Source organism: Canis aureus, chromosome 9 (assembly GCF_053574225.1).
Source record: "Canis aureus isolate CA01 chromosome 9, VMU_Caureus_v.1.0, whole genome shotgun sequence".
Taxonomy (NCBI): domain Eukaryota; kingdom Metazoa; phylum Chordata; class Mammalia; order Carnivora; family Canidae; genus Canis; species Canis aureus.
Window position 1 is genome coordinate 72,207,581 of NC_135619.1, and position 13,668 is coordinate 72,221,248.

Below are 13,668 nucleotides of genomic sequence, written 5' to 3' on the forward strand. Positions count from 1 at the left end.
GCACAGCCCCTGCAGCCCCCTCTGCTGAGAAGGAGGGAAGGCTGGGGCTGTGCACTGGGAGGAGGTCAGGATGACACCGAGCAGAGACTGGGGAGCTGGCGGGAGCAGCAGCTCTGGGCATGGGGGGCCCGGGGAGTCTGGGAGCATCTGGTCCTAAGTGGGGAGCAGGGAGGTGTCTCACGGGCCAGGGGACAGGTGCCCCGATAGCTGCCGAGGCGGCTGGAAGGGTCCAGAGGTGACAGACGTTGTGGTAGGACGTCACCAAGGGGGCGGGCGCACAGGTCCAGGGGCTGTGCCTCTGGGAGTGGCGGGGTACGCGCAGCACTACAAGTCCCAGCAGCGGAGGAGTAGGGCTGGGGGGCAGGGTGCTCTTCAAGTCAGGGTTCAGGGAGGGCTGGAGCCAGCCGAGGCCCCCAGAGAAGGGAGCGGAGGGAGGTAGGAGAGGGGGGTCACCCGCAAAGGGGGCAGGGCAGGCCCTCGCAGACCATGTGGCGGGTAAGAAGCTGGCTTCAGGTCCCTCAGCAAGTCGGGGGCCTGAACTCAGGCCCCGGCTAGGTGCTGCTGTCCCCAGATAGGGCCGGGAGTGTCCTCCTCCCTGGGATTCCAGAAGATTCCAGAGGACCGGGCAGGCCGCGGGGTGCCGCGGCCCACTCCCCACCCTGCCTCATGGCTCCGCGAGTAGCCTCAGGCAGGGCCTCGGGTTCCCAGCCGAGTGCGGCTGCAAGCTGGCCTCCAGAGCTAAATCTGGCTTACCAGCATGTTGTATTTGGCCTGCAAGAGGTTTAAAAAATTTTTTTAAAAACATTTGAGCCAACATTTAAAAATTGGGAGAGTTTACATTTTAAATTCCATATTTTTGGCTTCTACTGAAAATTTGCAAGATCTGGCAACTCCGGCCCACATTCCCACGTGGCAACAGTTGGGGAGCTGGGAAGCAGCTGCCCCCCCCAGAAGCACCTCGCAGGGGGGCTCCCACTGGGGAGAGGTTCTGTCCACACCTACCTCACCGACAGCTTAGCTAGACAATGGGGAGTGTGAGGCCTGAGGGCGGATGACTTGCGGAGGCCACTCAGTGGGACAGCCCCAGAGGCAGGAGCTGGGGACACCTGGGCCTGGCATCAGGGGTCTTGTCACAGCCGCGCCTGGGCTACTTCAGAGCCCCCGGCCTGCCTCTCCTTCCCTGACCCTGGCCCCGTACCTCCTGCGCTCCCCTGACCTCAGGAATTGGCTGGCTGGAGTCATTCGTGCTGTCATTAGGCCCGTGGGTAGCAGAGCTGGAGGGCTCGGAGGCCTTCCCCAGGGGCTTCGTTTGCTAGACAACGAAGGGGAGGACCAGGGCCACCCACAGCCACGCAGCCAGATGGGACAGAGGGGGACAGAGGCCGGACTAAAACCCAGGGCCCTCCCCTGGTTGTAGCTCCCTCCCAGAGCTGTTCGTGGTGAAACTCCAGGCATTATCCTCAAAAAAGAGCTTTTCAAAAAAGGATGGAGGCCAGGGGTCAGCCCTGCTCTCCTAAAGCTCCAGCCCCACCCTGGGAATAGCTCTGGGGACACAGGCCCGTCAGGGCTGGGAGGGCAGGGGACACACAGCAGAGGGACCGGCGTCACAACCTCCATCACCATCCTCATGCCAGGGACTGAACTCCTACTGTGCGCCAGGCGGCCTCCAGTCCTCCCGCCCCCACACGCCACGAGGACACGGAGGGCTGCGCTCGTCTGAGCCTCTGAGCCTGCTCCTGCCCCTGCTCCTGCTCCGGGAAACCGGCCTGATCCTGCTGTCTCTCTGACCTACCTATTTTGAGTCTTTGATGTGACGCTGGAGGGGACCCAGAGCAGGTGCTCGCTGCCATGTGATATGGCCCTGGGGGTGGGGGGGTGGGGAAGGCTGCTGCCCCCTCCCCCTCCCTGGGGAAGGACACTCCCTGCGCCTCCGGATGGAGCCCTGCTCCCTGGCACCCACTGCTGGCCCCCACCTGGTCCCCACAGCCCTGTGCTGCCTGGCAGTCCCCTCCTGCCTGGAGGAGGCATGTGTGAGGAGCCTTGAGACAGAACCCTCCAGAGGCCTGGGCGTCTTGGGGCTCCCGCAGGGCCCCACGTCCCCAGAGGGCTGCTCTGTGTGCAGGGCTCAGAGTGGCACAGAGGCGGGGGTCGCAGACTGCCAGGCCCTTGTGGGCAGGCAGGGGCCAGGATGCGTATCGGGCACCTGTTGGATGCTTTCCCTGTGACAAGGCAAAAGAAGAATCATGATCATTCCTGCCTTTTTTTTCATGGCCCGGGACCCCGAAGTCCAGAGGGGGTGGGTGACCCGTCCAGGTCACCTGCAGGCAGTGGATCCTTGAGCTGAGTCTACTGCAAGCTGAGAGCTCCCAGGCGGAGCTGGGTGCAGCTGACCCAGCAGCCACAGGGGAAGGGCCAGGACTCCCTACCAGCCATGCTGCCTCCGGCCGTCCCGGGACAAAGACACAGGTCGCTGGGGGCGGCAGTGGGGTGGGTGTCGGCAAGAGACGCCAAGGAGCAGAGGGGCAGAGGGACAGGTTAACACTGCCTGGGTCTCCTGCATGGCCTGAGACTCAGTTTCCTCCCCCGGACAATGGGAGCATAACGATGGCACCAACCTCCCGGAGTGGGGCAGAGAACAACCTCGGTCCCGCACCTGGAGAAGTCCAGATGGGGCAATGTCCTCAAGAGCCCATAAAACCCCACCCTGGCCCCCGGGGACACGGTTGGTTTGGGGGAAAGTGGTCAACCCGAGGAAGCGTGCACGTGCATGGGGTGCTGCTCTGCAGAACTATGTCCCCGGGGCAGCTTTCTACCCTTCTATGCGGCCAGGGTGTGTGTGGGTGCAGGGGTGCCGAGGAGGACACCTGCACTGAGATTTGAAGACCTGGGTCCTAGCCCAGACTCCCCATGGGACATGGGACCTGGGGCAAGCGGCAGCCTCTCAGAGCCTCAGTTTCCAGTTCTACAAAACGGGGGAATTAGCGAAGGACACGGGGCCACCTATCTGCCCGACAGGACAGTGACACAGTACCTCACGTGGAGGTGTCTGAGGTTCGAATATTCAAAGGGGTAACCTCACGAAATCCGGCGGTAAAACACGGAGGCCTCTGCCACAGAGGGGGGGATATTATTACTGTTGTCAGTATTGTTGGCTCCTGTGCACTGGGGTCAGCATTATTCTGCTCACCCCAAGCCAGAAATTTCACCTTAGAGATTCGTTCTTTTGGTCCTTAAGGTCTTGCCCGTTACAGGTCTTATAAGAGGGGCGTGATGAGGGGCCTCGGAGGGGGTCAGCGGGGCTCCCGGAGAGGACCCGTGGGAGGAGGGAGGGGACCGCAGCGGACCTCTGCCCAGCGGCCTGCTGGAGGATGGGCTGAGGCGGAGACTCACCCGGCTTGGAGGCTTCCGGGGGGAGGCAGCCTGGCCCCCAAGCTTGCCGCTGCCCACGCGAGCCTCCCCGGTGTCCGCGGCCCGGCCCGGCCCCGCTCTGCAGGCAGCCGCAGCTGAGGACGGCGGCGGGCTCAGGGCCAGGCTCTTCTCCGGGGCCGCAGCTCCTGCGAGGGGCTCCTGGGCGGGGCCTGGGCCTCGATCCCCAGCGGGGGGCTCCGGGCTGCGGCCTCTGGGCCCCCGGAAGGCCTCCAGGGTCCCAGGGTCCAGCACGCGCACGGTGACCTCATCCAGGAATCTGGAGAAAGGCAGCCTGGCCTCTCGGCGGAGGCCCAGCCGGGCGAGGGGGCCGCTGGCAGCCCTGCTGCCGGGGTCGGGGGGCCCCGGGGGGGCCGCGGGTGCCTCCTCCCGGCCCGGCCGAGCGGCCCAGCTGGGGCAGCGCGTCCGGCGGCCCTCGGGGTGCCAGCCGAGACCGGGACTCGGTGGGCGGCCGTGGGGGTCCTCTCTGCGCGCTTCGGTCCCCGGGGCTTCGGCCCTGGGCCGCGACACGGAGCCGTGGCCATCCTGCCCGGGGCTGCTGGGGTCGGGGCCCCGGTCCTGGGAGTCGGCCCCCGAGAGCATCCTCCTTGGTCAGTCCAAGGTCAAGCCTGTCCGAGCGCCTCCGCACCCCAACTTCTCTCCTCCCACGGGACTGGGGTCCCCACACCCTCTTGGTGGCAGCGGGGAGGGGTCACGGCCACTCGTCCCTCACTGGCCAGAGCGATCAGCTGAATGCCCGCCTGCCCATCGATCCAGACAGCACGTGGCAGGGGGGCTCCCGCCCCCTGGATTGATTCTCCCCGACCCGGAGCTGGGCCTCAGGGCTTAGAGAGTGCCACAGCGAAGGTCATGTCCTGAGCCCTGCGCCTGCCCTGCCTGCGCGGCCTGAGCGCCTGCTGTGTACGGGGAGCGCGGGGCTGGGCGGGGCTGGGCCTCACACGCTCCACTCACTCCCTTCACCTCTGCCAGGTGCGGTGTCGGGTACGAGGGGCAGGTGGCACAGGGACGGCTGGGACCGCGGCCGCAAGGAGTGAGCACGGGGCCCGCAGAAGGGGACTTTAGAACACCACTGACTCCGCAACACAGGAGGGCCTGGTGGATGCTGCCGGTTGCCCACTGTTCTCCTATTCGTCCTCAGTAAAGGAATCCTTTTATTCCGGAAGGCGAGATACTCCACTAAAAGACTGCATTTCGCAGCCAAGGGGTAGCCAAGGAGATATAAACAGAAGTTACTGGGCGTGACTGCCGGCAGAGCTCCTTAAAAGGGATCACACAGCTTGCATGTGCTGCTTCTGCTGCCGATCCCTACCCTCCTGCTCCTTAACTGGAACATGGAAGTGATGGTTGGGGCCGTTGCAGTGACATTGCACCACGAGGCAAACTTGCGGCAGAACCTATATCCGAAGAACGGAAGAGCAGAAAGATAAAGGGAACCTGGGTTCTTGATGACCACGGGGTCATCACACCAGCCCTGGACCACCTGCCTTTGGTGCTTTAACTTGGGGGAAATAACCCCCCGTCTTATCTGTGCTCTGGTTATATCCGTCTCTGTTACTAGCGGCTGTGTGCAATCCCTCAACAATACACAGGGGAGGGGACCCCTGGCTGGCTCAGCGGTTTAGCACCTGCCTTCGGCCCAGGATGTGATCCTGGAGTCCTGGGAACGAGTCCCACGTCAGGCTGCCTGCTTCTCTCTCTGCCTGTGTCTCTGCCTCTCTTTGTGTCTCTCATGAATAAATAAATAAAAATCTAAAAATAAAAAAATACACAGGGGATAAGGCAAGGAATAGTGGCTGATAATGCAAAGAGGAAAGAGCCTTTGGCACACGAGGACCCAGGCTGTCCTGGGTCAGGACGTTTAATTGGGAGAGTAGAATGGGGGAGTAGAATGGAGGAGATTAACCCAGATAAAAGGCCAGAGGTCAGGCCCGGGTGCTTTCTCCCGTGTGGAAGGAGATGTGCCTGCCTTGGGCATCTCAGGAAGACAGGAGGCAGGACGCATTCCTGGGGTGCACCTGCATGAATCAGAGGAAGTCTTGCTAGGGGGTGGCAGCCCCAGGCCCTTGGCTGGCCAGCTGGTGCCCACTACCACCATCTGGGCTTCTGGTGCTGCTCAGAGCATGGCCTTGACTCCCTTGGCAGTGCCTACTCACGGCTGTGAACCTGAGGCCCCTGCCCACTGGCGGTGCCTAGATGTCTCATATCAAGTGCTAGGGACCCCTTCTTTCCTGGACTCACTGGACACTCTCTGAATGCCCCATAGCACCTACAACTGAATGTCTGAAAAGCTCCATGAGCTCAGCTCCATGGGAGCTGCCTGGACCCCTCCTTCTCCCCATCCCCTCCCTCCCCCGCCAACCGGCAGGCTCTGGCAAGGCAGCTTCTCTCAGACCTGACCACATCCCTTCATCCCCAACATCACCTTACTGGTCCCAGATGCCACTGTGTGTGCTCACCTGTTCACCTGGAATCGCCCCTCCCTGGAGCCCCCCGATCCTATGCTGATCCAGCTTGGTCCATCCCACAAACACAGCAGTATGAACTTGAAAACTCACAGACCAGATAACCAGACAATGTCACCTGTTCATACGCCCTGCAAGGCCCTGCCAGTCCGGTGTCTTCTCTAGAGACACTGAGGGGTCTTCCCTCCCTGAACGGCCCTCTGGAACTTCCATCAAGTTCCTGAATGTGCTAAGCTCTACTTGGTCTCAGGACCTTTGCATGTGCTGTTCCCTCCCCCAGAATCATTCTCCCCCCCTCTCTTTTTCCCTCTGTCTCATTACCTAATTCCCATTTAAATTCAAGGCCCCAGGCAACAGCCTGTCACCCTGCAGACCCCAGATCAGATCAGGTCCCCTTGCAATAGCCTCTTGTCCCTCCTGCTTTTCTCATAGCACAGCCCCCAACTGCCAGGGGTATGTGTGCCATCATTTGTTTATTCTCTGTGTCCCCTAGGAATGCAAGCTCTGCTCTGTCCTCACTCTCCACACAGGCCTAGGTCCACCACAGTAGGTTCTCATAAGTAGTCAGGAGTGGACCTCTTCTGGGGCTGAGAACTGGGGAGGTGGCAGGGATCTCAGGGTCTTAGAAAGCCAAGCATCACCCCAGCCCTGCAGTCCCCTGATGGCCACCCCTTAACAGCTGGATACCCCCTCAGCAGAAGCCATCCAGCCCCTGCCCCATCACCATCTCCATCACCATCTCCATCACCATCACATTTCCATCACATCTCCATCACCACCATCGCCATCACCACAACCATCACCACCATCTCTATCATGATCTCCATCTCCATCACCAACTCCATCACCATCACCATCTCCATCACCATCACCATCTTCATCACCAACTCCATCACCATCTCCATTACCAACTTATCTTCATTACTATCACAACTCCACCACTACCACCATTCCTATCCCCATCTCCTCTCCTTCACCATCACTATCTCTATTGCCACCACCATCATCATAGTCATCACCATCACCAATTCCATCACCAGCACCATCATCATCTCCATCACCATTCCCATCACCACCACTACCATCTCTATCATCATCTCCAATGCCACCACCATCTCCATCATCATCTCTATCACCATCAACATCGCCATCTCTTTCACTATCATCATCATCCCCATCACATCTCCACCACAATCACCACCACCATCTCCATCACCATCTCCATCACCAACTCATATCCATCACCATCAGCAACCCCACCTCCACTACTATCTCCATCCCCATCTCCTCTCCTTCACTATCACCATCACCATCTCTATTGCCACCACCATCATCATCACCATCCCCATTACCAATTCCATCACCACCATAATCACCATCACATCCCCATCTACACCACCATCTCCATCACCAACTTATCTCCATCACTATCACCATCAGCAACTCCATCTCCGGCAACATCTCCATCACCATCGACATCTCCATCACTATCACTAACTTGATCACCATCTCCATCTCCATCCCCATCATCATCCCCATTACATCTCCATCACCACCATCTCCTAAACCAACTCATCTCTATCACCATCCCCATCACCACCAACATCAACATTCCCATCACATCTCAATCTCCACCACCATCTCTCTCCATCATCATCTCCATCTCTTTCACCATCTCCATCATGATTTCCATTGCCAATTAATTTCCACCTCTATCAATATCTCCATCTCCAATTCTATCACCATCACCATCTCCATCACCACCACCATCTCCTATACCAACTCATCTCTATCGCCATCACCATCAGCACCTCCATCTCCATCCCCATCTCTATCACCAACTCCAACAGTATCATCAACTCCATCACCATCTCTAGTCCCACCCCCATCTCTATCACTATCCTCATCTCCATCACCATGTCCGTCACCATTACCATCTCCATCATCAACTCTATTTCCATCACCATCACCATCTCTGTCAAAATCACCATCTCCATCACAATCTCCTTCACCATCTCCATCACCATCACCATCACCAACTCCATTTTCATCACCATCAGCACCACCATCGCCATCATGATCTCCAGCCATCACCATCTCCATTGGGGTCTCCATCACCATCATGATCACCATCACTCTAAACATCTCCATCACTATCACCATTTCCATCACCAACTCCATCACCATCACCACCACCATCTCCATCACCATCTCTGTCACCATCTCCATCACCATCACTGTCATCATGTCCCTCACCATCACCATCATCATCCCTATCTCCATCACCATCTCCATCACCATCACCATCAACATCTCCATCACCATTTATATCACCATCTCCCTCACCATCTCCATCTCCCCATCACCATCATCACTATCACAATCTCCATCACCATCACTGTCTCTCCATCACCACTACCATCGCCATCACCATCTCCATGTCTGTCATCATCTCCATTTTCATCACCATCTCCATCCCCATCCCCATCAACATCTCCAACACCATCAGCATCTCTATCACTATTACCATCACCAGTGGGAGGCAGCAGGCCCAAGGTCAAGTCCCTCTCCAACACCCCCAACAGAACCTTGGGCAAGTCATGTCCCTTCAGTGTCACATGCAGATGGATGCCCCATTCAAGGACAGTGGTAGGAAGCGGTGTGAGAACACATGTGCTAGGCACCTCTATCACAGAGCCTGGCATCTAGTAGGACCTCAGGACTCATGAGCACAGGGCTCTAATGTGTCCATTCCCTGTGTACATGTGGTCACAAGAGTGTTCTAGGGACTCTGGCCAGCTGGTCCTCTGAGCTTCTCCTAGAGTTGCCGGCTGCATCAGACAAGTTCCCGTTGTCATAACAACCCATTGGCTCTCTGCCGCCTGGGCCCGAGGCCCGAGAGGATGCTGCCGGCTGCCGAAGCTTGCATCCTGGGCCTGCTCACCTCTCAGCAGCCTGGGCTGCCTCTCCTGAAAGGGCTTCACAGCTCCTAGCATAGCGGCCCCAGCCTCTTGACTCAGCTGTTTCAGTCCCACTTCCTGAGTCTCTACTGTGTGTCGAGCTCCATGCTCAGCATGCACACACATCATGGCCCAAGTCCTCACTCAGGCCTGTGAGGTGGGATGGCTGTGAACTATGTTTCATGCTAAAAGAAGCAGAGTCTTAGGTGGGCAGAGTGACTTGCCCAAGATCCCACAGCTCTGACACTGCAGACCCAGGAGGGGAACCCTATAGTTCAAGTACTCACCCTATTTCCTCTCCAGGACCCCCTAGGGACTTCCACCACTGCCTGGTCCCTCCTTGATCTCATGGGTGTGAAGCTGGCCTCTGTGAGGTTGGAGATAGGAGGGACACAACTTCCCATTGCCTCTTGGGCCAGAGCAGGAAGACCTGGTTATAGGATGCTGGTGGGACCCTGCAGGATGGGCAGGGCATGCTGGACACCCACTAAGGGTTCCAAACATCACCTCACTTATTCTCTTAGTAACCCTCACCAAAACTAGGATTTGCTAGCCCATTTCACACGGAAGGACTTGGGCTCTGAAGGGTCACTGGTCAATAGCCATGGCTTGCCATAGGCCAAGTCCTGCAATAAAACACTGGCAGGAGTGCAGGCCCCCTCCCGGGGCCTCCCCTTCATGTCAGTGCAGAAGTTGCTATTACCGTTGCCTTTTCACGGAGGAGGGCTTGGAGGGTCTGAGAATTCTCATACTTGTACTTTGAACCACCCTGTCTCCTTGTTTCTGGATATTTCCCTGCTGGCCTGAGAATCCTAGAGGGCAGGGGCGCCTGGGTGGCTCAGTCAGTTAAGTGTCCAACTCTTGGTATTGGCTCAGGTCCTGATCTCGTGAGTTGTGAGACTGAGCCTCATGTGGGGTTCTGCGCTCAGTGGGAGTCGGCTTGGATATTCTCTTCTCCCCCTGGCTGCACTCTCTCAAATAAATAAATAAATAAATTGCAGTCACAGGCCTTAGCTGTCCTGAGTCCCCAGTGTCCACGCACATGCTCTGTGCCATCAGCATCTGGACTCTGGATGCTGCTCCAGCCTTTCTTCCTCAGAAGGGATGTGCCCTTGAGCTATCCAAACCTTCCAGGAGGTCTCCCTGGGTCTTCACAAGAGCCTACATAGCTACTTCATCATACAACACGTAATTGGAGAGGTTTAATGGCCCCCTTCTGTCTCTCTAGCCCTGCAGCCTCCCCACTACGCTCTCATGGAGCCAGAGCACTGGGGGTCATGTGAACAAGACACCAGCATCTAGAACACCAAGATGCTCCACCCATCCAACCAACCAGCCTTCAACCCATCTATCCCTATAGCCATTCATCGGTTAATGTGCCCATTCGTGCATCCTTCCATGCCTGTACGTGCTCTGCTGACCTGTACTCACCCACCTGCTAATTCTCTAATTCCTGTATCCATCCATCACCTATTCATCCATGTATCCATCCTCTTTACTTGTATCTCACAGCCATCATCCACCTGCCCATCCATGGATGCATCCATCCATTGACATGTGTGCATTTGTGCACTGATCCATCCTTCCCTGCCCGTATCCACGCGTTCATTAACATACACTCACGTACCTATCCATCCATTCTTCATGCATCCTTCCGTTCATTCCCACATCCCTCATCTTACTAACATTTGAGTGCCCATCCATCTGTCCCAGCATGCAAGCATTGACTAATCCGTTCAGTATCCATCCATTTTCTCATGCCCATGTCCATCTATCCTGGCATGTATTCCTGTATCCATCCATCTTTTTATCCATCTATCCATCTGTTGACATCTGTCCATCCGTTTTAGATCCTTCCATCCATCCATCCATCCACCCATCCACCTGTTTTGCCACATGCATCAGAAATTCATCCTCCTATCTATCACCTGTGTATCCATCCATTGATATCTTGTTCTAATCATCCAGTCCTGTATCCTTATCCGTTCACCCATCCATCCCTATCTATCCTTACATCCCTACTATCATCCCTATCTATCCTGCCACTTCCATCCATCAGTTTCTGCTCCCACCCATCTATCCCTCTACTTTCTATTCATGCATCCACCCATCTGTCCTGCTGTACGCCTCCCATCACTGTCCGTCCACACACTGTCCCTTTTGGCCTGCTGCACACTGCTTCTCTACCTGTGCAGAGTCAGGTGCATGGGGAGGGTATGCTAGGTGAACACAGAATTCATTCACTTACTTACTCACTCATTCCACTAATATTGAACCAATGGAGACAGCTCTGGTCCGCTACTCCCACCAGCTACCATCTGGTGCCTCCTCTGGGGCAGAAGTGACTCTATTGACTGTGAAAGGTGTCGTGCTAGATGCTGAGGCCCAGAGAGGGGCAGGGCCTTGCTTGAAGGTCACATAGTCAATCAGTGGCAGAGAAGGAACCGGAACTCAAGATTCCAGATTCCTATCCAGGCCTTTCCACCAGGCTGGAGAGGGTAGGAGAGGGAACCAGGGAGGGACACTAGGGACAATTCTAAACCCAGCACAGTGAGCCTCGGGGGTCACTCAGCCCTGAATTAGTCCCTGGGAATCTTTTATCTGCTTTGAGGGGAGATTCCCCCTGCCCCATGGCCATGCCCTTGACCTCCAAACTCCAACAGGACTGAGCCTCTTCTGATCCTGGTTCTGACCCCCTTCTGACCCCCTAGGTCCTGGACCCATGCTGCTCCTCTGACCCTCCACTACCCTCACCTGTTCAGCTGTGACTCAGCCCTCCCACTTTACCTCTTGGGATTTGAGAAACTATGTGTGGACTGTCTCCAAAACAAGATATGGATCCCTGGGCTACTCTCATTTCACACATTCATTCATTCATTCTTCAACATCAAGTGCCTGCAGGGCCAGGGGCATACCCTCAGAGTGCTGTTGTGGGGATGATGCATGAAAAGGCTAATACTGGGCTTGGCACATAGTAGGTGTTCAATGAATGGCGACCATCGTGTGCCAGACTCTGTGCCCCAGTCCCTGCAAGTGAATGGGAGATCATCTAACAGACTGCTGGTGACTCCGTTCTCACCCAGACCTGGAAACGTCGCCCGTCCCACCTCAGCCCATGGCAAGTCCACCCCCTAAGACAGGCTCCTGGCAGCCTTCACCCTCCTCACTCAGCATCCCAGGTGTGAACAGCTCCAGGTTCTGAGGATGAGCAGAGCCCAGAGCTCGGGGAGCTGTAAATATGAGACAGTAGCTCGGGAGGGCCCTCCGCGGAGGCACAGCCACCCCTCGCCCAGCAGCAATGTGCTGAGCAGCCGGGAAGAAGCTGCATCTGCCACTGTGCTTGCTTTTCTGTGCCGCCCTGATTATAGTGAGAGTCGGGAAAATTAAGGGTTTTCGGGGACGCTGCCAGGGCCCTTGCTGCTGCCTCCCCGCCCTGCGCGTCACAGATGCCAGGCAGAGCCGCCTCCATCGGCCACTTGCCCCAGCCAGCAGTGCCACGCTGGGCCCGGCTGGAGAGCACAGCCCAGGTCACAGGGCGCCTCTCCCACAGTCCTCACCGACCCCGCGGGATGGGGAGGGTCTTTGCTGTGGTTGGTGGGTGGTGGGCCTGGGGCCCGCCGTGACCCCTAGGGGTGGCCCAGGGCGACCCTGCCCCGCCGAGCCCCAAGGCCTTGCCCCCCGCCGTGCGGGACCCACGTGCGGGTGCTCCTCCTTCGGCCCCGCCACTCACTCCCGGGTGCCTCCCCTCTCCCCTGCCGCGGGCTCGGGGGCTCCAGGAGGTCGCCCACGCCGTGCCTGCCCCAGAGGCACCACACGGGGGATGGGGTGGGGCACAGCCGAGGAAGGAAACACCTCGAAACCAGGCAGGAAGCGGAAGCGCCGGGGCAGAAATTCCCCTCCGACGCGCTGGGGCTCGGGGAGGGTGGGAGCGTCAGCACAGCGGCCCTGGGCCTCAGTTTCCTCGCTCGTAGCCGAAGGCAATGTCGGCACCTGCCCGGCAGGTCGGGACCGCGGCGGGGTCTCCCGGGCCGGCGCGCGCCCACGCGGCGCCAGCGCGCGGTGCAGCGGCCGCGGCCTCCGGGGCGGCCTCCCCGAGCCGGGTCCGGGCCTGCCCCCTACGCAGGGCGGGACGAGGCCTCCCGGCGCCCGGCCGCGGCCCCAGGTCCTCGCCCCCCGCCCCCCGCCCGCCGCAGGGACGCGCGCTCGGGCCGGCGGGGGGCGGGCAGGGGCGCGCGCGGAGGCCGAGGCCCCGCCCCGCCCCGCCCGGGATGCCCGGCTCCCCGGAGCGGCCGCCCCCCCCCCCATCTGCGTCCGGGTCTCCCGCCCCCGGCCCCGGAGACCCGGCAGCACCGCCGCCCCCCGGCCGCGGCCGAGCGGGGCTGCCGAGCGGAGCCCGCCCCGGCGTGGGAGGCGCCCGCCCCGCCCTCCGCGCGCGCAGGTACTCACCGCCCGGCGCAGCCGGCCCGGCCGGCGACCGCCCGTCCACATGGCCCCGGGGCAGCCGCGCCGCTCCCGCTCCCGCCGCCGCCGCCGCCCTCCCCGCCGCCCTCCCCGCCGCGGCCGAGCGCGCCCGGAGCCGGCGCGGCCGGGGCTCCCCCACCCCCCGGCTTCCCGCAGGGAGCGCCCGCCCCCCGCCCCCAGCCCGGCTCCCCGCCAGCCCGGGCCCCGCGCAGCCGCGGCTCAGTCCGCGGCTCCCCCCTCCGCGCCGGGCCGGGGCGCACTCGGGGGGCGCGGGGCGCGGGCGGCGGCGGGCGGGGAGTGAATGGACGCGGGCGGCATGAATGGCGGAGCGCATGAATGGAGGAGCGCCCCGGTGCGCG

The 13,668-nt window shown here is 59.5% G+C and overlaps 1 protein-coding gene across 4 annotated transcripts in view; it reads right to left on the reverse strand.

The window, feature by feature from the left end:
* The window catches only part of BEGAIN (brain enriched guanylate kinase associated), a 44,329-nt gene extending 30,952 nt beyond the window's left edge, over nt 1–13,377 (reverse strand). For 3 of the 4 annotated variants that reach the window (XM_077910604.1, XM_077910601.1, XM_077910599.1), the window contains exon 1: nt 13,295–13,377. In XM_077910604.1, the coding sequence (XP_077766730.1) occupies nt 13,295–13,336 (42 nt within the window). In that variant the 5' untranslated portion in view covers nt 13,337–13,377. The remainder of the gene's footprint in view (nt 1–13,294) is intronic. The other variant, XM_077910613.1, reaches the window with a different exon arrangement.
* Between the last annotated feature and the right edge of the window lie 291 nt (nt 13,378–13,668).